General features: G+C 40.0%; 2 protein-coding genes across 22 annotated transcripts in view; one reads left to right on the forward strand and one right to left on the reverse strand.

The window, feature by feature from the left end:
• LYN (LYN proto-oncogene, Src family tyrosine kinase) overlaps positions 1-3009 on the forward strand; it is a 47172-nt gene extending 44163 nt beyond the window's left edge. For all 20 annotated transcript variants that reach the window (XM_046925348.1, XM_046925396.1, XM_040685422.2 and 17 more), the window contains one exon: positions 1412-3009. In XM_046925348.1, coding sequence (XP_046781304.1) covers positions 1412-1614 — 203 coding nt within the window. In that variant the 3' untranslated portion in view covers positions 1615-3009. The remainder of the gene's footprint in view (positions 1-1411) is intronic.
• KIF20AL (kinesin family member 20A-like) lies at positions 2063-25159 on the reverse strand. Of its 2 annotated transcripts, XM_046938085.1 has the most exons (20): positions 24427-25159; positions 24112-24250; positions 23526-23600; positions 21081-21200; positions 20444-20582; positions 20164-20348; positions 17055-17151; positions 16401-16598; positions 16208-16319; positions 14449-14520; positions 13734-13880; positions 12922-13087; positions 11912-12082; positions 11304-11443; positions 9219-9384; positions 8326-8443; positions 8183-8250; positions 6444-6563; positions 5094-5268; positions 2063-3289 (listed from the first exon to the last, which is right to left on the reverse strand). In XM_046938085.1, the coding sequence occupies exons 1-20, from the start codon at positions 24762-24764 to the stop codon at positions 3282-3284; spliced, it is 2754 nt and encodes a 917-aa protein (XP_046794041.1). In that variant the 5' UTR covers positions 24765-25159; the 3' UTR covers positions 2063-3281. The 2 variants fall into 2 exon arrangements, with proteins under 2 accessions (XP_046794041.1, XP_046794042.1); XM_046938086.1 differs by lacking the exon at positions 2063-3289 and having other exon boundaries at positions 4357-5268; positions 16401-16595; positions 24172-24250; positions 24540-24680.
• Between the last annotated feature and the right edge of the window lie 514 nt (positions 25160-25673).

Genomic DNA, 25673 nt, shown 5'->3' on the forward strand with positions numbered 1-25673 from the left:
GTTGGAGAGCACTGCGTGGAGTTTAGGGTAGAGAGGTAAGCTCTTTTGTGGTTTTTTTTCATTTTTTTTTAAGAAAACACATGTTCAATATGTTCATTATGTATTTAGGAAGAAATAGTGACAAAAGGCTTTTCAGTTTTGTCTCCCGAACTCGAAGAAAAAACACTTGTTCATTATTTAACTGTTTAACTAAAGCATTGCTTGTCCTATTTAGCACGTAGTGATTATTCCTTAAAGACAGTAGATCTAAGCACAAGTCAAAAAGGTACTTGAACCCCCAGCATTGGTCCCGTTCAGCACAAAAGCCTAGGAGCAGCAGTCCTCATGTGTTGTAGCCAGCTAAGGCTTTGCATAATAGGACCAACTATTTCATTGAGTACATTCTAAACTTCTTTAAGTTCGAGCACTCAGATCACTGTTATCTATAAAAATACTGTATTGGTTTGCTTTCTGTATTTTGGCTTTGCTTTGTCTATATAGCAGTAACTCTGTATTCTGTGAAAACATGCCCTGATGGAGGGCTGGAGTCTGGGGCAGAAACTGCCCACACGCAGCATTCAGGCTGAGGAACAGCCAGCAGCTGTCAGGGCTGGAATATCTATCCTGAGAAGGGTAAAGTTCTCACTGATAGAGGCAAATATCCAGGCTGAAACACGGGTGCTTTCCACAGGTGTCACCAGGGGCAGAAATGGCATTCCCTGAAATATAGAAAGCTTAGAGTCTGTGTCTTGAAAAAGATGGTCCTGTCATAATTACTCCCTTGGGTTGCACAAGCCGTACAGAGGAAGGGACAGCTGAAAGGCAGGAAGCAGTTCTCTTGTTGGCCCAGGCATGTGAAGGACTGCCTTCTAAGAGTAGGTGATGAAATCACTCTGTGAACCAAGCTCTCAAGGATCTAAAAGGAGGAAAAGAAGAAGGAAAGGAGAAGGAGGATACAGTTGAGGGCAGCCCACTCTCCCAGGACTGGTCCTTGAGAGGTCGATAAGACAGAAAGCTGCATTGCTGGTAGTTCTTTGTTCCTTTTCTCAGAAGGAGAACAATAATTGGGAAACAAAACAAAACTCATCACAGCTGATGTTTTTGCACAGCACAAATAGTGTGTGAGGAAGAAGGGAGAGGAAATTGCCTGTTACATGTAACAGTGTCAGTGACAGCCATTATCTTGCAATCAGCAAGTTACACAAAAGACAGCATAGGAAAAAAAAAATCTAAAAGCTTCTTAATGCAGCAAGGTTGCATTAACATGAGGGCATGGAGCAAGCAGATTAGAACCTCTGCACCTAAGGAGGCAAAGGGAAGAATGACACAGGTGGCCAGGGTGGGCATCGGGCTGTGGCTCTCACCAGCTCTGAAAGCAGAGAAAACAGTAGCAGGATGGATCCGTTCATTTTTTATTATTTTTTTTTTAAAGGTATGAGCAATTCAGATGTGATGGTTGCTCTTCAGCGGGGGTACCGAATGCCACGTATGGAAACCTGTCCAGCTGAGCTTTATGATATCATGAAAACATGCTGGAAAGACAAAGCAGAAGAAAGGCCGACCTTTGATTACCTACAGAGCGTACTTGATGATTTCTACACAGCAACAGAAGGGCAATATCAACAGCAGCCATAGAAAAAAGAACACTTTTTTCCTATTGACATGGATCATTGGCACAGACTATTACTTGGACAGACTGCTGTAACCAATTACTTTGAGTTTGGACATCTTAACCAAGTACGGAAGCTGGAGCGCTGAAGGAAAGAGTAATTCTGCAGCAAAATAATCATGCTTTTTTGTGGTTAAAGAAGTTCTCTTTAAATGCTTCATGTTTTGCAGCTGCAGAAACATCCCAGGCTGAGCAGAGAAACAGAAGGAAAGCAATCATTCACCTGCACAGTTTTTCAAAGCCTTCTTGGGCTCAAAATCATGGAACACATTCCAAGGATCCCTTTATGAAAGGCACACGCAAACAGCAGTCTTCAAAAGAAAAAGGAACAACCCCATGTCTTACCTGTTTAAGTTGTTCTTCATGGCAAAGTCGTGACAAATGCAGCCTATTATTAAAATTGTTTTTGTATCCTTGTTATTTCACACTAGTAGTTGGAATACCATCATATCCTGTCAGACTTTGTAAATGGTGTAATATGATTTCTTTTAAGGAAGGGCTATGGATGTAATTCCATACATTGAAAATGATTGTTTTACTGCTGTTACTCATGAAATTTAAAATCCTTTTCAAAGCAATGCAACAGCCATCTCAGATGCAGAAGAGCATCCATGAAGGCAGACTCAGCAGCATGCCCAGCTCTGCGTTCGACCTCCAGTTTTCCACAAGGCCTAAGTCATCATGTAAAGTTGATGGGAAAGCACAGGATGGCGAAGGAAGTTCATACATTCATTGCAGTCACTGTTACCCATGAAAATATTTTAAGATTAATTTTTAATCATCTGTGATTATTTGAGAATATTTCTTAATTTTTGCTGCTTCAATCAACTAACCCTAGAGCTGTTTTAAAGCTAAAACTAGCTCAAGCACAGCCCAAACCAATTTGTGGAAAGATGCAATGGGATATTAAGTAAGTTAAACTGCAGAGACACTATAACTTTGCTCGTATATAAATCTGTAGTTCTTAGAAAGGAAATGCAGTTTGCTATGCTCTATGTATTAAATTGTTTTCATCCAAATGACCAAACAGATGAGCTAGTGCAGTTACAATGCACCTACAGTATAGATGTTGGTTTTTCCTCTTGGTGACAAGGCTCTGACCACCGAAACCCAGGACATCTTTGCCACCTCTCACCTTACCCAGTTATTCAGGCAAATGGTACTTTGCAGAAGCTTCAGAATCTTTTCATTAAGCTTTGGTGTGCCTGCAGCTAAAGTTCAGCAGCATCAACAATCATTGCTTTTTCTCCATTGGCTTCCTTCAGTCAAACTGTGCTGTTTAAGCAGACTATCAGTGAAATATGTAAATACTGTTTCTATTATATGGTGATTTTTAATTTTAATAAACACTTAGTCTGAAACAAGTTGCACAGTAGTAATTTGGGACAAAAAAAATATTCTATCCATCTGTAGCAGTAGCTTCAGACAGAACATCTGTTCATTACCATTGATGAGTTTATTTTACAATGGTAAATATTAATGGATTCTGCTTGCCTTACATCAGTTCAGCATGAAGCCACCGAAGCAGCCAGCCATTTCTGCATCTGTGTTTCTTTTGGGAGGGGAGGAAGAGATTTAGTCTTCAGCTGTCTTTTAAAACAGCTCCTCCATATCCTTGAATGTAACATTCATTTCACAACACTGTAGAAAAGATTACAGATAAGAATTGTTAAGAACTTTAGTACAGGTTTTGTTTTAATTTAAGGGAAGCAAAAAGAAGATAGACACCAGAACCTGTTTTTTCCAAACCATTACCTGAAGTCAACAAAAGTACTCCATGAAGTCAGAGCATGCATGGAAACAGCCTTTGCTCAGAGAATAAAAGATTATTGCTAGCGTTATGTAAGTCTGCTCACATAAAGTCTCAGACTAGTGACAAGTGTGTCAAAGCACGGCAGGAGGTCATTTGAAATATTATAGCTTTAGCCTACTGTTTGACTATTGCTGGTCCTAGAGCAATTTCTACTTAACCTTCTCATTCAAGGGATCAGCACTCAGTGTATCGTAGCGCAACACTAAAATATTTTTCAGTAGTTGGAATAGTTTGTGTGGACGAAGTAGAATTTCTAAAATATTCGTCTGGGTAGGGAGTACAGGCTTTTAGAACTACTGGAGCCAGATAACCCATATTTCACAGAAACTTCAACACACGATACCAGCACTGGCGCAAGTCCCACCTCTTCAGACAGGTGGATGACTCACCAGAGCAATTGTTCACAGTATTTGAACAGCCTGTCTCGAAGAACCTGTAGGAGTGTTCACATTAGCAAAGGGCTGTTGCAGCGTCATGCAGGAAGGCTGCACCACCTAGTGACTCCAGCATGAAGGGAAGGTTCTCAGTCCAATCTGGGTTCTGTTCCATCATGAGAAACAGCACAAACTGATTATTCCAATTTATTTAAAAGCTCTGCTTTGTTTTAGAGAAATTCTTCAACTCCTACAGGCACAGTACTTTCCCAGTAGTTAAAAAAAAACTTCACTCTCACAGACTGAAATGGCTGTAAGAAAACTATTTTCATATTTACCATGCTCCAGTCTTGCTGTTACATTGGGTTGGTAGATACAGGTAAAGTAGAACCAGAGGTATGATTCTTTAAACTCAAGACCATCATACGTCAGTCACTATGGCAGCTCAGCCTCAGTTTATGAACTTTCCTGATCTCTGGCTTTACTGCATATAACGTTTATAAAATGAACAAAGCTTAATATAATAATTGAAAGTTTTATTTATAATAATTTTTTCAAAGTTTAACATATACTCTTAGTGGAAATTTAAATGATATTAAAACAAGTTCCTTTACAAAGCAAGTTAGCTGAAAAATAGCAAGAAGATAGATAAGACCTCATTTTGTTTCTTTTATGAGGTCTTATTTGGTCAGTTTAGTCCCAGGAAGGTAGTTCTCAGGTCAAAGTTCCAGTAGTTATGAAGAAGTGAGCTATTTTAGCCACTTGTTACAAGCCATCTCATTTATAGGAATCAATAACAAAAGAAAAATACTTAATTCATAAAGGTATCAAGCAGCAGATGGAGAATATTTCACTTTGTGGGAATTGCATACAAGTACAAGAGACCTTGATAGCAGTTACTTAAAAATTTAAGATGTGTAAAATACACTGATTTTTTTATACTGATCCATCTCAAATAACATCCCCATATCAACCATAAAAGCAGAAGTTCGGGTCCATACTTACATAGCTCTAAACCTAATACTACTTAGTTGACAAGTGTTTAATAAAAGATTTAACATAATAATGAAGAGGGCATCTAAGGGTAGAAAAAGAAGCACCTACAAACAGTATGAAATTGATAAAGCAGTCCAGTAATTGCTAATTTTGTTAATCAAATATTATTCCTTTGCTTTATGAGCAAACAGTATGTGCTTTTTTGAGGGTGAAGCCTCTTCATGCTTCCCCCAGCCTCTGCCAAGAGGTGTGCTAGCAGTACCTGCTACTGTGGATTTCAGGTTAGCCAACAAACCTCTCCTGGGTTTCTGCTGTTTTGAGTCCTCAATAGAGAAATGCTTTTTGCGTTCATCAAGTTCTTTTTGCAGAGAAGACACTGTTTCTTCAAGCTCAAGGACACGTTTAGCCCAGTTCTGGAGACTATTCATTTCTTGATCCTGTGAGCACAAGGCTGCATTAGCTGCATGAACACTCTGAAGTCTTTTTCATACAAGCAACTTCCTATTTCAGACAATTTTACTGTTTTCAGTAAACAACCCTACGATTGCTATATTAAATGACTATTCAGCAGCCATTTCTTCTCAATTAGTTTTACATAATTAAGAGAATGGCAAACTACTGAGCCAACAGACCTACTTAGGGTCTGACTGAAGAAACTGATACTAAAATGCTGAGACACACCACGCAAACAATTTCATTTGTTCTAGGAACCAAATAAAGAAGTCTTTCCGGTATTCAGCTGCAAGTTTACTATTGAAACAAAACTGGTCAAATCAAAATTCATGTCGTAGTTATAAAGTCTGCTAACCAGAACTGAATAACTTTCTTCGAGTGAGTGGAACACAGTCTTAAAGACACTCTCTAGACCTTGTGGTCAACGAGACGACACCTTCCTAAGTCTTCAAACCAATTAAGAAAAATGAAGTTGAATATAATTAATTTTCAATCTCAGACTTGGGACTTAAATGCAGAGTGTAATTTAATATTCAGAGGAAAAAAACACAGCAATCTTATACATGGCTTCATTTGCAGTTTACAAATGAGGCACAGGTGCAAAATACCAATGGGTCTATCATTCATTTTTTACTTTGGCAGCCATTAGTTGCCAGAGGTCAGGTGCTGTCATCTTTGTGAAGCTTCTGAAGTTTCCCTGCCCAAAGGTATCAACCAGCTCAGCCACCTCTGCAGGAGGGGTAGGACAGGTTTCAAGCCAAAACCCACAGGTTTTGTTGCATTAACACTATTGTACTAACAGTTTGCCTGCCTTCAGCAAAACACTTTGTGATTAGAGAGGATTCTGCAAGACTTCTGAGTTGTGTTTGTGCTTGACAACAGGTTAGGGCATCTTTAGGTCAGCAAAAGTTGTCAGAACAGTCAGTTTCTCTATTGACTAAGTCTATTACTTAATAATAAAGGAGTCTTATAACAAAGGAGAGGAAAGGAAAGGAGTCTTATAACACAAGACACAAAGCCAAGGTGCAAAACCTGAGGGCTGTAAGCTCAAAAACAATTATTAAGACTGAACAGTGTTTTTACATGTGCAAATGTGAAAGCAGCCAATATAACTACAGAAAGAAGTCATATTTAAGTTGTTTTGAAAAGGCTGACAAACCTTAAGCATGATTGTATGCTTCAGCCTGCTGTTCTCTTCTGCCATTTTTCTGTAGCCTTCATTAGCTTCCAGCACTGTTTCATTTAATTTCTGTATTTTAAGCTTCAAAGATTTTATAAGCTGAAAATAGAACCCATACACACTCAAGTTTCAAGACACCACATTTCATGTGAGCTTAGTTCATGACTAGAACCGGTACGTACACTGAAAGCCTTTCTGATTAATACTGAGTAGTGCAAACTAAGATCAAAGCAACCAAGATGAAGACTGCTTCTTCCAAATCCTAATGTCCAAACCCATTATTTCCAGCAAGACACATAGCCAGAGTATTCAAGGGCCATTGTGCTAAAGCTAATGGATTGGAGAGACCTGGCAACCAAAGAACAGTAGTACAGACTTCTAGAACAATCTGCTCCTTTTCTGTAAGGGTAGTTAGAAGGATTCTCTCTCATCTCATGTTTTGGAGTGCAGTTACAACAGAAAACCTCACTTTCTGATGGGAAGATGAATTTTAATATTGACAGATTAAGTCTTCAGAGAGGGAAAAAAACCTCCAAACCAGAAATATTATATGGATTTACAACAACACAGTTGTAGGAAGAACTTCTAGATTGCTAAATAAGATCTGTTAAACACAGACCAAGATTAGTGGGAGGGAAGAAAAGTAGTCAATCACTCACATATGCACAGATACTGTGAGGCAAGGCAGTAGAAGGACGCTAATCAAAGTAGCTGCTTTAAACTATGCTCATTCCAGTTATTGCCAGGCAGCAAGGCAACCAAAAGGAATCAATATTGAATGCTCTTATCAAGCATTGAAGTCAGATTTGCTTTCTGTCATCAAAATTTGAAATTGACATAGGAAATGGAAAATGTTGTAGAGCTATCAAGACCAGGAGTGGAACATAAATGCCAGGGCTGTAAAACAAGACATTAAATTTGGTAAGGAAAAGTTATTTTTGGACTATAATTTTCCAGTAGAAAAGGATGTAAGTTCACTTTCCATTTACATGGTATATTAGAACCAGCTGGAACTGTTTCTCCAAACCCTACTCCTATTTGTTGTTAGTGAAAGGAGCAAGCCTCATCATTTCCCTTCCCTCCCCTCCATCCTCTTTAAACATGGGAAACTAGCTATAGCCTTGCAAAAAGTTTGTGTGATGTGTGTACTAGGAATATCTTTCTGAAAACAATATTGTTTTCCATAACAGAGACTGAAGCCCACTACTTCAGTGTCTACATACTATTCAGAACTGAAGGGATCTTGTTTGTTTGAAGAGAGACCTCACTCATTACCTAAACTTAAGTGAATGGTGGAATTCCACACTGCTTTAAGGCAGTATTTTGGCTCTAGATCTAAATTGCCACCAGATTGTTCAACTGTTCCCCTTCAAGTGAGAAGGCAGCATTTCCAGAATGAGAGCACTGAGGCAATGGTAATTTTTACAATGCATTCCAACATAAGTTCCCATCTTCCCCTCCTCCCACCTTGCATTATGATTGCCACATGACTTAGCGTAGTAGTAGATACTTCTAAAAAACTATCGTCAGAACACAGCCAGTCTCTGGCATGAATCATCCCCAGTCAAATAAGGGTTCTTTTGTAAACCTGACACCCACTTGCAGGAATTTTCAGGCCTTCCCCCCCCCCCGCCCTTTACAGTGCAGTTCTTCAAGTATTGAAACCATGCCAGAGTTTAGGACTGCTACTCCTAGATTTGCTAAATAGTAAGAGCTACCTCATCTTTCTCCAGGCACTGTTTCTGCAGTCCTTCATTGGCTCTCTTCATCATCTTGTCTGTAAGATCTGCGGACAAAAGTAGTTTGGTTTTCATACAGAAAACAAAATAATTTGAACTACAAATAGTAGTTAAACTCCCACCTGGTTCCACGCCATTTTCAGTATTCAGTACATCTGAACGTGGACTTCCCAAAGTCAACAGCCTTCCTGACTGTTCATGAAGCTGCCTTTCCAATTGCAATATTTTACTCTCTCTATCCTGAAAAAAGAAGAGGACATGGCAGAATTTGTCTAAATTTCCACTCAACTCCATGCACTATACCCTGTCTTCTAATTATACTACATACGTATATACAGTTTACAAATCATTTTGGGTGGAAGTTATGATGACTGTGGCTGAGAAATCACTGTTAAGGAACGTCACTCTGATCACAAGAACTTCTAGGAGGAAATTATTTACACAGGATACTTGCTTAATTCTGAGGATCTGTGCACTCTATGCTGTGCAAAGGAATAGCAACTTACTGACACCAGCTACTGGATAGTCCTAGGTGTGAGTATATTCAGGTTATGTGCTCTCCTGCATAAAATTTATTTCTCATCACCGTTTCGTATCACAAACTCCCTCTAGAACTTTGGACCAGAGACCATTATAAATAAAATAGCTACCCTGTACTAAAATGCCCACCAGCTCTTTCAGACCAGCTTTTTACTCTACACCCTCCAATTCCAAGAATATTCACGTAGCCAGACTATTGTGTACAATAGCCCTCAAGGTGTTGTAATCATTGCATTACAGAGATAAATACAATTTGGATTTAATTGAACTTTGGCCTCAAAGATTGGGAATTTTAGATATACATTATAGGTAATGTTAGACAAAGTCTCAGTCCCTACGGTAAGAATTAGCAAGGCTGAACCACTACAGCTACTTTGAATGTTCAGTGTTAATGTACAATTCCTGAACAATTCTGGAAAGCTACAGTTAGGAAGTTAGCTTATCAGCGCAGTTTTTAACAGTAGTCAAGTCATACCTCAACTTTCTCTTGTTCTGCTATAAATTCTTCTATGGGAACATAATGGTCCTCAATTTGTTCCATTGCACACATGTATGCATGCTTCTTGATGGCTTCTTTGTACAGTTCAAATTTGCTCTCCAGTTTTTCTTCATAACTGTCTTTCATATCTTCCAAGCGGTTGCTGAGAAGGAAACATCAGTCTTATTTAATGTTGTAGTAGCTGGAATGCTAGTACTTGACTACACATGACCAAATTGCAGTACCAGTTATTTATCTGTTATAGATAGTGAACCTAAGAGATTAAGAAGTATTTTTCTGGCTTTTGTCATTTTAATTCTCAAAGATCCTACAGATTTGCACCAAGGCATGGTGCTTGAGTATACAAAAAAGCATGCTATAGGAGAATGTGCTTTTAAATCCCAGAACTCAGATCTGATGTGGTCATTCTGATCCCTTCTCTTCAATGCGTCAACAGAAGTATGCCTGTTGAACACAGCCACAGATCTCAGCACAAACTACATCACTCTTGTTTGAAGCTGAAAGCCATAGTAGCAGCAGATCAAAAGTAAAAGCATCTGTGGTTCTTAAATGGTTTGCCACACTGTTGTACCTAAGCACTTAAATCAGGTGCGTGAATCTCCAGTGACACTAAACTTTATATTTCACAGCTGAAAAAACTGGTAACTTAGTATTAAGTATTAATATCCCATTTCAGTGGGAAGCACTCAGGTGGAAATTACTACTGCAGAGGAATTAAGATGTTTCATCATCACGAGACACCTTTGTCAACTAACTTGCCCACACAGAAGTCACAAGCACTTTATCTCACATACACAGACAACAGCTCCCTTTCTCCATATTCCCCTTTTCCTCCTCTAAACTACAACCAGTTAGAATCACAAATGCTCAAGTGATTTTATCCCTTATAAGGTTAAAAAACCTCAATCTAAAAGCAAACTGTTAAAGTCTGCTGATATATCAGAGATGCACAAACGCTTGTAGCTACATCACTCCCAGAAGTCTCTGCTGCTTCCATGACTGCAAGCAAGTCACATGTCTGCATAATATTTTAAACTAGATGCTTTAGGTCATGTCTTGAAAGGTCTGGGAAACAGAAATTATAATGAAAAAATCCAGCAGCATGTAATGGTAGATACCATTACACCCAATTAGGCCTGATATTTCAAGCATTTTTCCAGGGAAGCTGGGCAGGAGGGGCAGATGTCTTTCATGGTTTGTTCTTTCATTAAAGATAAATGACAAATTCACTGTGCTTTATTATTTTAACTTACAGAAGGCACACATTAGTCTTGCCACAGTTTAAAAAACTGGCCCAGTGGTGACAGAACGTCAGTTTAACAGATAAAAAGCATCACTAATAGTTTTGTGTGTTTAGCCAAAGGACCCCAATAACTTTGAAGACAGCACAGGTGTTAAACCATAGAGCATGCAGTTGGCAACTTAACTTTGAGTGTCTGAGTTACTAACAAACAGCAGGAAACTGATTTCAAGAAGAGAAGACTAAGAGGAAGTGAATTCAGCTTGAGCAATCTGGATACACTTGAAAAAAAATCCCCAAGTTAGTAACAAATTACTGTGGCTGCCTCCATTATTAAGATGCTAAAATAAGAAAACTTCATAAATCATCCAGGAGCAAGAAGCCAGAAGGAAAGTTCAAAGAGATGCAATTCACACCACCTGAAGCACATACACATACATTAGCATACAATGACCAAGTGCCTGTTTGAGAGGGATCACATGCCTCAAATTCAAATAACAGTCTTCTGCTAAGTAGCAGCAGCTAACAGTATGGATAACAAGACAGGACAACTTTTCGTAATTACAAATTAAATGAAGTTAAACAGAAAGCAACATTACCTTTTCATTGTACATAGGAAGAGGCTGATCTGTAAAACAGTTTAACGTTCCTTCTTCCCTTTTCAACAGAAGCTTTGAAACTAGCCAGCCCTGACTTCTCAAAACAGCATGAGCATGCACATCTTACATATATACACACACACACACACACGTATACATAAGTGTCTGTATTTATAAATGGGGAATTGTTTCAGTCTTGAATAGAATTGTAATATGACTTGCCTCCAGGCTTCCTCTGTTTCCAGCAGCTGTCGGAACATTGCTTCTGCCATCTCTCTACGTATATTCACTTCAAGAAGGAGTTTACTTTGCCTTTCAGCAACTAGCTTCTCTTTCAGGTTCTCCGCAGTTTTCAAGAGATCCTAAATTTAGCATAATTCAGTTGAGAAAGTAAGACAGATACACATTTCAATATGCATATATTAATACAGATAAGACATTTGCAGAGGGCCTTTCTACGTGCCTCTTCCCAGTGAGACTGTATCAAGGATTAAACAATATAAAATTTGAATTTCTTCTACTGCAAAGCCAAACCTCTGTCCATCTTAACTGTTTATGCTATCAAAATAAAATTATTGTTGGTATATTTTGGCATTCAAGTATCAACTGGTAGTTTACTGTAATTAAATTGCATAGCTTTGTTTCCAAAATGCCACATCTCATTGTTGCTGTTCTCAGAAGAGCATGAACAGGTAAATAACGCTGGGTTATAAACACAAAAGTCTACAGTTTTCAGTTGATACAGCTTCCGGTATACCTCTTACAGCACATTTCTTATGAGAGCTAATACCAATGGCCTTGGGTATAATTTTTAGTAGATGTTTATTTACCTCATGACTCAGAATGGTGATGTCCACTTCCTCTTCTGCAAAGGTTTCATTACTGTCAGGAAAGTCATCCACAGACGTGTTCACATCAAAACGTACAATAGATTTGCCATCACCTCCAACTAACTTGGGTGGAAAGTCACCTAAACTTTTTGGTAGGACAGTCTGGATAACCTGAAACACCCAGATTTGAACACATTGATTTATCAATGCCATCAATACTGCAGATGTCAGAATAGCAGGAAGAAGCAGCAGAAATGCATTGTTGTAATTCCAATATGTAATGATTACAAGAACGTTAACAAAATTGCTCGTGGCATTAGCAGACAAAAACATCAATACAAAAGGTAAACCTTTAGTATTGTAACAAAGCAGAAATGGGAAAGATCTACTAGAAAATGTAGTGGGGTTGTATAGAAAGGTGTTTTCCCAACCCACTAAAATAATACCAAGCTTAGGCATGGTTTCCTGAAACGCTGATGAAAAGCTAAAGGCAAATGCTGCAAAGCATTTACTGCTTCCTGAAATACTCTACCCAGCAACTCATCCTAGTTAAGCAAACATAAGTATGTACGTCACAGTGTATTACAGAAACTTGATCCTCAGTGCACGCTCTTATTTTGTCATGAAAGTTGCAGCTGAAAATTATTAGAAAAATATCTGAGATATCCACGAAGAGTGGCCTGCAGCTCCTCACAGGGAGCTCTGCTTGTTGGTGACAGCAGCAGGACCTGAAGAAACAGCATGGGGCTGCATCAGGGGAGGGTCACACTTGGTGTTAGAAAAGCTTCTTTACCAGAAGGCTGTCAGGCACTGGAACAGGCTGCCCAGGGTAGTGGTTGTAGCACCAAGCTGCCAGAGTTCCAGGAGTGTTTGGATGTTGCTCTCAGACTGAGTTTGCTTTTTGGGTGCTCCTGTGTGGAACTGGGAGTTGGACTCAATGATCCTTGTGGATCCCTTCCAACTCAGGATATTCTATGACTGTAGGGCAGGGAAATTAGGTGTGCTCTTACCTGTTTGGCTATAGCTGAAAATTTCATTACATGCAGTGTTTCATCATATGTACTAGCATGTTGATTGATATTTACAATCATGCAAGCTTTGCCTTTTCCACAAAAGAATGGCTGAAACAAGCGAGTCAATTTGCTCTCTCTGAATGGAATATAGCTTGGCTTCATCCTCATGGGAAAAAAAAAAGAATAATGAAATTGTGAAACAGGATAAAATATGTGAAAAGGCCTGTGCAGTACTGTAGCTTGGTTTAATTCTGTTTCTCTTTAAGGAAGCATCTAAAGTAGGATGCTTGGATTTGAAGCTATTTCAGCTCAAAGAACAAGGTCTTTCCTAGATCCAATAAGCTCTCCAACAAGTTAAATTATTTAAAAGTAAGAGATGTAAAGTGTCAGCATCACCGTTACTTAGTGTTAGAAAAAAAGCTTTTGTCTTGTTTCAACCTCTTTTTACAAGAGATCTGTCAATTGTCTAATGAGTTCACCTGTATAACTTGGAGCTTGAAAGGTTGAGAACAAAACAGAAGCTCTGTACACGAAGCTTATGGCTCATATGCAAACATTAAGGAAAAAGCATTGTAGTTTTGCTGCTAATTGGCTTTTCTCCTCCACTTAATTGCCTTTTTTTTTTCCTCCTCCATGCAGTTTTAAAGAAAGAGGTAATTTCAGGTACTCCAGTGATATCTGGGATAAAGAAGGCTTACAGGATTCTGAAAATTCACATTTACCTCTTACCACATGAATCCTTCATAGAAGCATAATGGGATACTTAGGTTTTCAACCTAACAGCATGTTGGTTACAGCTTGTTACTTACTTTGGATTTTGATTCTGTTTCAGTGCTGCAATGCATTTTCCAAGGATATGAAGAGAATTATTAATGTTTCCTGCTTCTTTTAGTCTGTCTCCAAAGGCTTGTGTCTTATTACACCTCTCTGACCCAGCTAGGTCACAGAAAGTCAACCTGAATAAAAGAATTATCCAGAACACATAAACAAGCATGCTTCTAAACAGTATGAAAATAGAATTGTGTCTCTTTTTCCTTTAGATATCTGAAGTGTAAAAGCGTGACTCATTTCAGCCTACCTAGATTACAGAGTGAGCTGTACTTATATATCTCCTCTGGAAGGCACTATACAAAATATTAAACACAACAGCACTAAACTATCTTCCCAATGAATATAAAGATTCTTGAATAAGATTGCTGCTCTATTCAGCACATTCAGAGAAGTCCACTAGTAGGCTACATTTAAAGCTGTGTAGGCATTCTTCCAATAAAGGTTCCTTCAGCTATACTTTAGAGTAAGATACAGAGAAATATTTCTACTCTTGTACCTATCAGGTTTCCAGCCAGTTTTATGAAACCAGGGCAGTTTGGATTTCCTTCTCAGCTCTCAGATGATTTTTTTCTGTTTTTTTAAATAAAAAAATAATTAAAAAAAAAAAAGATGTTCTGCAGTTTGGCATGCTTGCACCTTATCAGCTTTTCAAAACCACCTGCATTCTGGTAGTCAGCTGAAGCATTTACTTACTCTGAAACTCCAAGAACATGTGGTTGATGTTCATCAGTTAGAATCAGTAGCCGGATTGAAAATATACTGTGACTGGAATGCAAAAGAAGACATTTTAATAAAGTAGAATTACAAGAATTTGACAGACACTGAAGCAAAGTAATATTTGTATGCTACAGAAAATTCTGTGCCAAAAACAACCCTGTTAGTTTACATTAGTTACCTTTGCAATTCATTCATCCAACAGCAAAAAGCAGCAATATGAGTTGTATTTTGTGGCTTTTCATTTCTTTCAATAAAAGGAGAGGGAAAAAGTATCACATCAACCCTACAAGCTGTCTTGGAGAAAGAACAAGCTAATTCCCTGAAGTTCACTGATCAGAAAGTGAATACTCACATAGCCACTTAGTGCACAAAATGTAGACAGTATGTGAACTCATTAAATTTGAAGCATTAACTTCTTAGAAATGAATAGGTTGAGGAATAAGTTAAGGTTCAACAGTCCTGTAATTCTGCCTCGTTCTTAACACACACAATTATTCATTGAGTTTCAAAATTATTCCTCATTTTCCAGAAAGGTTGGATTTCTGATAATTGAAAAGCTGTTGTTATTCTGTTTTAGACATCAAGCTACAAAGACAAAATAATAGACCTGTTATGTGAAACAGAAGAGAAAGTTCCAGAACCTTATAAGCTCTGTCTCCCAGTTTATCCAGTAAATCAGGAAACACATACTGTAGAAGACAAACTTCTTCAGGACAGATTTAAAGCAGTGCTTCACACCTCATCACCAACCCACAATTCAAGAGAACTTCCTTAAAAAACAACACAAACCAGAAGAACATACAGCACAGTTTGGGAATAAGCTAAGTGGAAGTCGGGGTACTCCCTGGAGCAAAAACAATAATAATATGCTGGGCACAAAACTCTGCCAGACAAGCAGACATTTCTTTTCTGCACTACTTTAATCTTGAGTGAAAGTCATATGGAAGTACCACTTGAAATTTGAAGGAAGCTGTCTTTAATACAAAACAGCATAATTTGCTTTTTAGAGAAGCAGCAGCCTCAGTAGCACTATGGCTCTAGCAACTAAATATGCAGCATGCCCTTCCACAGATAAAGAACATATTATTAAGAGGACTTTAAAAACAGGTAGGAAGACAGTTTCAATAGCAAGTATACCACCTTTTTCCATATATTCCCTCCCATTCAATCAAATCAGATTCTCCCTGACCCCTCTCCCAGAAGGGCTAAGAGCTAGGGTCTTAATTCTTAAGAGATCAAGTAAACTCAGATTAAAAAAATGCAATGTAACAGCACCTAGATGATCTAGAAGCACCAAAAGGCACTGCAAGACTCATTCCTTCTTACATTCCCTACTGACAGGCTGAAGGCTTCCAGGAATTATACTGCCAGTATGAAGAATTACCGAGTTTTTCCCTTTGAAGTCCTTGCACAGCCATCCCCACTCAGAGTGGTTAACACTTGCCAAACCACACAGTTCTGCTGGCACTCAAAACAGATGTGATTTGATCATTTTGGTTGTCCAAAGGCACTGAATAGCAACCCAACTCCTGCTACTGTTACAGTTCTAGAGCCTCTCCACACTTGTCCAAGCTGTCTTTCAGAATGTCATAACAGAACCAGAGTGATCAAGGAAAGTCTTAAGGTATTATTGAAGATTGGCTCATTTAATGGGCACTCTGAAGTTTTCACCTCCCTCCCCCTCCTCTCCTTAAAAGAAAATAGACAGAACATGCTTATGATTAGAGGAACAAACCTCCTGCTTGATTGCTCATTCATTCTAGTACAAGCAAAGCTTCGGTTCTTGTTTCCTATTTTTAGTACTTTGCAGCCTTCTTCAGTGCTCTGAATGTTAATCCACTTTAAGTCTGCAAAAAGAGACCTTTCACATATACTTTTGATCAAAGACATTCTATGAATCTGCCAAGGTCATAAAATAGTATTGTTACCTTTAATATAAGAGTTTCCTCCTTGATCTTCACAAATTCTTAAGACTCTACGCCTCTGATTTTTTAGTGTAGATAACACACTTAAGAGGTCATACACATATTCATTATAGATCTCACAAAAAGAAACCCACACAGATGCTTGTGTTCTTTGGTGTATATTGGTCCGATAGGCATCAATCGGAACAAAATTCTTCTCTGCTGACCAAAAAGGAAAACTAGTTCAGTGGTCAAACAACAACACTGATAAACCTCTAATGATTTTAGTGGTCTCTCATTCCAAGGTAATATATAGAAATTTCTAAAATAAGGTGGCCTTTATTTATGTGTTTTACAATGAGATATGCAGTACAGTATAACTGATGGTACTCTAGGGACATTCACAGCAGCCTCCTGTAGCCAGAACACGCACAGGATTTAAGCTATCCTCCCTCTACTGTAAACCTCCAGCATTTTGTTCATTAGCTTCGCAGAATGAGATCTCCCTCTTCCCACAATAGGCTCAAAGCTACACTGTTATTCCTCCTCCCAAGTTCAGCTACTTAAATTTGGTAAAGATAACTAATATTAAGATTTTTAAATCTACCTATAATTACTCACTTATATTCCTAAGTTCCAAAGTCTAACTATTTTTTCTGAATCAATTTTCCACTTTACCTAGTGAATCAGAAGGCAGATTTCTTGAAGTACATTTGGAAGAAGTTGACTCCACGTGACACATATTTGCAACAGTATTTGAGATGCTTTCAGTCTCCTTGAGGAAATAACAGACGGTTACATCCAAACAACAGACAATGTGACTAGCAGAAGTGAAACGTGACAGTAATTCCAGTATTTAGGGTTTAAATATTGAAGTAACAAACTGTTAAACTAAACTTTACTCAAGCTGTAAATGAAATGCTTCTAAAAATACTTAGAATGCCTTTATGAACTGGTGCTTAAGTCTGACCAATACTTTGGTCAACCAACCAGATTGGAGAAGCAAGTCTCTTCAAGGGGCAGAGGGCAGGATATGGGGCAGAGGACAGACTAAAGCAGCAGAGGTCACTTAAAAACATAAATAAACCAGACTTGTATTATGTCTGTGAGCGATTGAGTCAATCTTTCTTTTCAAGATCTCACAAGTGAGATCTTCAGAAAGGGCTCAAAGATCTGATAAACCACAGCCTTTAACTAAATTAAAAGGCCATTAAAAAAATCCTGTATAGATAACAGCATAGTTTGAGTATACACCCTTGCTGAATTTAATTCCCATTTATTTTAGTTGATTCTATGAAGACTGCATAGTCAGTGCGTTTATGTTGCTTGAGTAGTTACAAGAAGGGACTCTAATCATTTACAGTTTATCAAGCACAAAGCAAAATTCTCTAGCAGGATATGGGACTTAGCTGTGTCATGCATGCGTGTATGTCAACAATAGGATGTAAAAAAAACAATATTTATGCATGTGATGTTGAATACATTTTTGTAATGAGATTTCAACAAAATTAAGTGATACACACTGTGTTATATATCATTCTTCAGACCATAAGACTACAGAAAAGATTATGAAGTCTATCTGAAAACAACCAGGAACGTGGACTGATATTGCTTGCCTATGACAGAAGCTAATATTTAGTAGCGAGTAAGAGGACAGGTGGGAATGGGAGTGCACGTAAAGCAGCTGTTAATCCAATAAAAAGCAATATTTAATCCAGTGGAAAAGAAGAACAAGTAAAGGGAAGGGAAGCAAAGAGGGTGAGAAGTATGCTAAGGGTGTTTTTGCATCAATACTCTGTAACGAACGTAAACAGGAGAACAAGTGTGTTACAGTAATTCAGAGCAGTTTCAACAGAGTATGAAAGCAACAGCAGATTCTTTCTGCATGACATGTAAACTGAGCCTGGGAAAAAAGCCTGCCGAAATCCATGTAAACCAAAACCAAGCTCACCAAACCGTATCTGCTCTCAGATTACAAGCTTGAGTGAGCATTCAAACAGCTATGCTATTCACAAGCTACCAAGCAGCATGCCTTCAGCAGGGGGGGGGGGGACAGCTGAGCTATCAGAACAGACGTATCACAACACATATGCAAGTTCTTGTCATGCATTATTCTGCTAGACACATTTTTACCTTTCTTTCTTGATGGTGCAGTCTTGCTTGTTTTTCACTGTGGTGCATCAGCATCTAGATCATCTACTGTAACTAAACTACTAGCAAAGTCAGAAGGTGATTTAACAGAAAGGAATGTTTGTTAAGTATCAAGTTCTCTTCCATAACGCACTATTTGACCTCCTGTTCTAGACCTCAAGTTCCTGCTTGTTCCTTCTTGCAAGCTTGTAGATTCCATAAAGATGTTCAAAATATTTACCCACTATCCTGGTAATGTCAGTTTTTCCTCACCCCCTCCAAATACGCATATACACACACATAGAATATGAATGAGCTTTTAAGACTCTTGAAATAAATACGTAATCTCTAGCATCTTTTAGGTTTTTCATCTGAGGTCTCATCTCAAAAGTTAACTGGACTGCCTCGAGTTCAGTCTGCAGAACTTAATCTAAACAGTAGGCTTTAGAGTGGAATTTTACATACAAATGTGAATCACAGAAGGATATTCTTTCAGAGATAACTGGAGTTACAAGGATTTTGGTATTAATGACCACTGAAAAAGAAAACCCAGGCAATCGTTACTTCTCAGAATTCATTCAGACTTGCTTTGAATCATAATAAGCTGAAATGACTGAGTTCTGGCATTAAATACATGGAATTATACTTCTGATTTACCCAAAGTAAGCAATCAGACATGAGAAAAAAATAAAACAGACATCCTGTGAAAACTGGTGATTGGAATAAGGAGTACAGAACAACCAAATACACCAGGGTGCCCATTTCTCAGGTGAGAGCTGTTTCTTACTCTGTAAATAATAGAATACACTCGCTATAGCTGCCATAGTGGAGACTTCTCTGTCCTGCCTACAGACTTGGTGCTGGACTGAATATCTTTAAGGCATCTTTTCCATCCCAAAGCATTCTATGATCAACTTGAAGAACACAGTTATAAAGCAAGACACATGAAATCCCCTAAAGTAGGCTGTAATCCTTCTAGGAAAATGATTTGGTGGCATCTCATTTTACTTGCTGTTATCAGAAAATTACTTTTTATATGAAGCTACATAAATCACAGGCTTACAAACTTTTAATCTGTCTTAAGACAGTCTTCCACCTCATCTTTGCTGTGCCTGCTAAGTTACCATCATCACTTCTGAACTAGGATTGGAATTTGAACAGCTGCCCTGTAGTCCTCAGATGTGTCCCAAAAGATCCACTTTGCAACAAGAAGGTTTTAGACAGGTCAGATCATAGAATCATAGAATGGCCTGGGTTGAAAAGGACCATGGCGACCATCTAATTTCAATCCCCCTGCTGTGTGCAGGGTCACCAACCACTAGACCAGTCTGTCCAGAGCCACATCCAGCCTGGCCTCAGATCTCTCAGAGGCTTTCCAAGGGCTGGTGGTACCAGTGTCACAACCACTCCTCTATGGAAATCCAGGCTTTGCAACAGTTTTTGTGTTGAACTATGTGCTGCCCTCTGCAGCAAGCTCTTCCAGTTTACCCTCAGTCCTGAACACAACCAGCTGCCTTACTGCTCCAGAGCTTACAAAGAATCCATACTGTAAATTAAGGTAAATCTAAAAGACCCAACAGTAAAACATTTACAAGACTATTCTATTATGGATTTTTTAAAACTCCATTCAGTAATTAGGAAGCATGTAGTCACTGACCTCTTTCAGTGATGCCAGAAGAGTGGTTTTTATGGCTTCTTCTTGTTTAACTTGGGCCTCTTCTAATTTCTTAACATCATTACTCAAATATGGTTTAAAATTCATCTTCAGATACTGCCTGCCTCTTATGTAGTTAAAAATCATGTCAAGTGAGCGAGGTAAAATACCAAAGTCTTTTGAAGTTCCTTAAAATAAGTAAAGAAAATGTAGGTATTTGTACAAGCTTCTCATGGAGTCCAGACTCAGTTATTACAGTTGCTTTTTGGTATGTAAGTAATACCTTGGATAGTGTATGTCTTGCCTGCATTTGTAACGCCATAAGTAAATACCAGTCCATTTACTCCATTAACATATGCTCTCACAATCTCTTTTGTTGAGCCTTCAAAAAATTCGCTTTGAGTAGTTTCTGGCCCAAAGACCTTGGAGAAAGGAATGGAAAAAAAAAAAGCAATAAACACAAAGAAGTTCAACGTATCACAGTACTGAATGGTAGCAACTAGGAGATAACGGATTAGCTTTCTGCCTTGCCTAAAATGAATTCAGCATTTTCTGTTGCGATCTTACAGGATGCCTGCTTAATTCTAAGAGGTACTCAAAACTGCACTTAGTTATTTTTTAATGTTTTCTTACTTCTAAAATTAACTGCTCGGAACACTACTCATTAAACATACTGTCCAATGGATACTTTCAACACATCTGCTAGCAATGCACAACTCCCTCCTGCTCTGTACCAACTGCAATTGACTGGAAAGAAATCAGCAGTTACAATGGTCTAAATGTAAGCAGTTTGCTTTTCTAAGGAAAAAGTACCACACGTAATTCAAAGAAGAAAAATCAAATTATACAATATCATAAAAAGTCTTCAATTGAGAAACACAACTAACTATATAATTAAAAATAAGAAAAAGCCTGCTTACCTGAGAAAAGGTGAATTTATGTACAGAGTGACCAATTCCTCTTTCACAGTTTTTCATTGCAGGAGATTCTTTGGGCGCATGAAGAATTACTGTCTGGGGATCTTCAATAGTTACACAACCCTTAAAAACAAGAAAAGATGAACCAAAACATCCCACAGAATTGTTCAGGTAGAAGCCTATCTGGAGAGAAAAAGAACCTATGAACACTTGCAAAGTTTACAGATAGTCTCTCTTGAGATACGTAATAACTATGGAGATATTCGCTTCACATGAAAGCCAGAACATAGATAAAAGTAAGGGAATTGTCTGGAGTCTTCTAAGAGGTTTAAGTTTTAACTTGGATTTCTTCCAGCAACTTCTTTCTACTTCCCTGCCTCCTCGTTCTCTCTTTTCTTTCCTTCCACCTTTCTCCCACTCCTTCCTTCCACCTCTCCCCCTCCTTTCACATTCTCTCATCTTTTTCCCCCTTCTCTGCTTTCTTCTCCCACTCTTCATTTTTTTCTGCCTTTCTCCTTTTTCCCTCTCCACAACATTTTCTTCTTCTCCTTTCTCATTCCCTTGTGCCTTTCTTTCTCTTCCTCCATCTCCCTCCTCCTCTCCTTTCCCTCTTTTCCTTTCCCTTTCCCTCTTCCCTCTCCTCCCTACCACATCTTTTCCTTTCCACCTCCAACTTACATTTTCCAAACCCTGGTATTTTGTGATTAGAGCCTGCAGTATTTTCTACAGCTATGGAAACAAAAAGATATACAGAAATTTACCATATTCCCCTCTTCAATCATTTTTAGTGTGAAACAAGCTACAAATAGCATACATGAACTAAATTTGAATCATCCTTTGATTGATAGCTGATGTTAGTAGTAGCGAAGGAAACTGAATTAGTTTCAAATCTGATTCGATTGCATTCTCTCAACTTAGTAAAGGCAAGATACAATTAGCCAGCACTCACTTAACAAGATAAATATAAAATGCAATATCATAGGAAAATTGATTTTACACTCAACCATCAATATCGCTTGCCAGTGTTTTGATGTATCAGCAGAAAGGATGATCAGCTGTAGCTAAACCTGGAATCTGTGTTCAGAGGTTGGCCAGGGTAGGCCATACAAATAACGCACACGTAGCACACACCTAGGTCATACTGCTTTTCCCAGGAGTCTCAATTAACAACTCAGTTTGTCAACTGGCTTAGCCATGCTAAGAAGCTTGGTACTGAATTCAGACCAGTTACTTACTGCACCAGGCTCTGACCTCCTATACTCTCTAACATCCTCTTCACGTTGCCAGGATCAGGAATGCATGCCAGACATATTAAATCCTTCATGAACTACAGAGGAATCCTACTCCAGCAGCACATCCATCAGCTGCCGCCAGCCTCGTAGAAGCTTGTGAGTAGAAGCCCTAAAGTAGTTGGATCTGCAGAGCTGAAATCCAGCTGGTACCATGCCACTCTTATCATTTCCCCCAGTCAGCCCCACAGCTTTTAAAAATTTTTTCAGCATTTACTTTTTCCTTTCCTCACTGCTTGTAAGAGCACACAAGTAATTTCATTTATGGTCAAGTATTCTGAATTTTCCCATTCCACAGAAGAATGAGAAACAACTTGTGAAATAGTTTGATTTTGTAAATCAGTGTCTTGTTGCAGCCAGCTCAGATTGCTGAATGATGCCAGATTGGAAATACTATGGCAATGCATACTAGCCAAAAAGAACTGCTTTTCTTACTGAAAGCCTTCAACTCTAGCAGATTCAACACTAGAACACACACAACAATAAAATAAAATAGCAAATCTTAAGAAGCAAAGAAGAACAAATATTAAATCCTTCTTCAGACAGGTCAGGAGCAAGAGGTCTAACTGAAACCCACAGGGCCTTGCAAAGATCAGGGCTGACAGATAACACTGCAGAGACCTCATCCTCCAGGGACAGCTTAACAAATAATTTGCATCAGTGTTAACAACAAAGGGATGGAGAAAGAGCAGTATTCCTCTGTGGCTGCATGTGCACGTGGATGTATAGAACACTGCAGAATCTAAGAATGACAGAATTAATTGTAGAAGTTACAGAAAAAGTTGATGAGAAGAGCAGCAAGTGAAGCAGGACCAGGTGTTTCAGGTATTCTCAAGCGACTCAAGGGTCAACTACATGCATTATTCCTAGAGATGCTTGATAGCTTTCTTTAAACTTCTTTGCTTCATGAGCCATGGGCAGAGATAAAAGTGACAACTACTTTGAAATAACCTACCAGTGGAGTTTCATAGAGCTACAGGTGTGCATGTCTGTACTGCACACGTTAGAAGAAATGGTAATAAAGTCATATTTACACAAGCACCCACTAATTCCATTTGAAATACCTACATGACTTTTATAAAGACAAGAAGTCCCAGCTTACAATACCAGGTGTTCTCAGCCAGAGAATAAAAACTTGTTTCTTAATTCTACAACCAACCTGAGCTTCATGGTTTTCCAGTTCTGCTACAGAAAAGGGCCTCACCCTCAAGAACACTCTCAAAGGTTGGTAGGCCTACGGACAAAGAAAGGAAGATGCGTTGTTATGACGGCCACTTTTTCAATAGAACACCCCCCAAAGGATATCCTACTATATCTCTGATGCACTGTTTGCTGTTCTGTCTTACTGCCTCCCTCTCCCCTTGTGAATTTCAGAGCTCTCATCTGCTTCTTGATGTCCTCACGTCCTGAAGTTGTGTCCCCTAAATCTGTGTGTGGTTGGGTTTTTAATGATGCCAGCACTGGGGCTTTTAAGGAGCAGGCTGCGGGAGGTGTAAACTGCACTGCTTCCACCTTCTGGCCTCCCTCAGTATTGAATTCAAGCTTTAGTTAATAATTGCTGCTCCACAGCCGTGCACTTCCATTTTGCAGGCAGCACGTTGAGCCAACAGGCTGACCCCCAAGATCCCAGCTCCCCAGCACCACCGGGCACCTGCCTCCCGCTAACAGCTGCGACCAGCCCTCAATCCCTGCAGCGAGCCCTTCCACCCCGTCCCTTTACACGGGAGACGCGCTACAAAACGGACCCGCCTCTCCCGCTCCTCTTCGCCAGACAACGGTTGACTCCCGGGTGAGGGTTTACCCACCAGGTCCGAGAAGGATTCCGACTCCGACCCGTCGGACAGCTCCACAGAGACGCGGCTTTTCCCCTCATCGCCCATTGCTCTGCGCGAAGGCACTCGGAAGAAAGAAAGGCACGCCGTTTTCCCACAGAGCAAGCGAAAGCACGCAGAAAGCAGTGTGCGCTCAGTCAGCCGCTCCGCAAGAAAACCGCGTTCTCAAAACAAGACAGTGCGACAGAAGCTTAAGAAACAAGCGGCACTTGGGCTGTGTTTACAAACCTCCCGGCGGGAGCACTCATCCACCGGCACAGCCTCTGCTCACCACCCCCGAGCGGCTCCGTCCTCCCCCGCCCACACCGAGCCCTGCCCCAGCAGCCGCCAACCTCCGCTACCTCCCCACACGGAAACCTGCCGCACGCCCCCGCACCGGCGGCGCGGGGAGCATTTTGGGCGGGGGGATAGCAGGCGCTGATTGGCCGACGGGCGGGGGGCTGTGCGGGCGCAGCTCGGCGTCGCTCCCTCCGGCCGGCAGGGGGAGGTGTCGCACAGCGTAAGACTTGAATGCACGCTGCCGCCGTCCGAGGGGCCGCTCCCGAGCGGGATGTGGCGGGCTTCATCGGGACGAGGGGAGGGCTGAGGGCTGAGCGACCGAAGGGTGGGCCGCCGGAGGGAGCGTAGCGGGAGACGTACGGCTACGTAAATATTTCCATCAAAAGTTATACGGAGTTACTGTGGCTGTCGTGTAACTGCTTGATAGCACGCGGTATGTTTGTGAGGCGTTAAAAAAGCAACCAGGAAGGCAGGGGAGAGTCACAGCCCTCCAGCTCCCTCACAGAGCCTTGGGTCAGAAAGGCACTGGGCTAAGCGGGGGGGTGATGGGTGAGAGCGAACAGCCGATGACACGCGAAGGCCAACCAGCCTCACGTACGCCCCTGCTTTGTTGTCTGCCCCAGCTCACCCCCTCCGGTCTGACCAGTGCCATCAAGTCCTTGCTGCGCTTCTCAAAGCACTCTAACAACACACACCTGGATCTTAAAAATAAGACTATTTGTCAGGAAGCTCACTGTTCACATATTACCAGAAACTTATCTTTAGGTACAGAAGCAGGCATGTAGCCATCCACAAACGTGACAAGGTTTCTCGCCTCTCCTGCAGCTCTTCATCCTGTTAAGATAAATCTACGGTGGCTCATCATACAATCATAGCAGTTGGGAGGGACCTCTGTGGAGGTCATTGAGTCCAACCCCTGCTAAAGCAGCTCTCCACACAGAAAGCATCCAGGCAGGTCTTGAACACCCCCCGAGGAGACTCCACCACCTCTATGGGCAGCTTGCTTCAGTGCTTTGTCATCCTCACAGGGAAGTTGTTCCTCATGTTAGTATGGAATTTCCCATAGACAGATCCTTCTAAAGCTTGAAATTTATTGTCAGTGGGACAAGTGTGCAGGTGAGAGACTCCTAAATCCCTTGCCAAAGGTGGCTCAAGATTTCACCCCAGTTTATATCTTGGTGAATGCTACATCAGGC

This window comes from Gallus gallus, chromosome 2, assembly GCF_016699485.2.
Source record: "Gallus gallus isolate bGalGal1 chromosome 2, bGalGal1.mat.broiler.GRCg7b, whole genome shotgun sequence".
Classification (NCBI taxonomy): domain Eukaryota; kingdom Metazoa; phylum Chordata; class Aves; order Galliformes; family Phasianidae; genus Gallus; species Gallus gallus.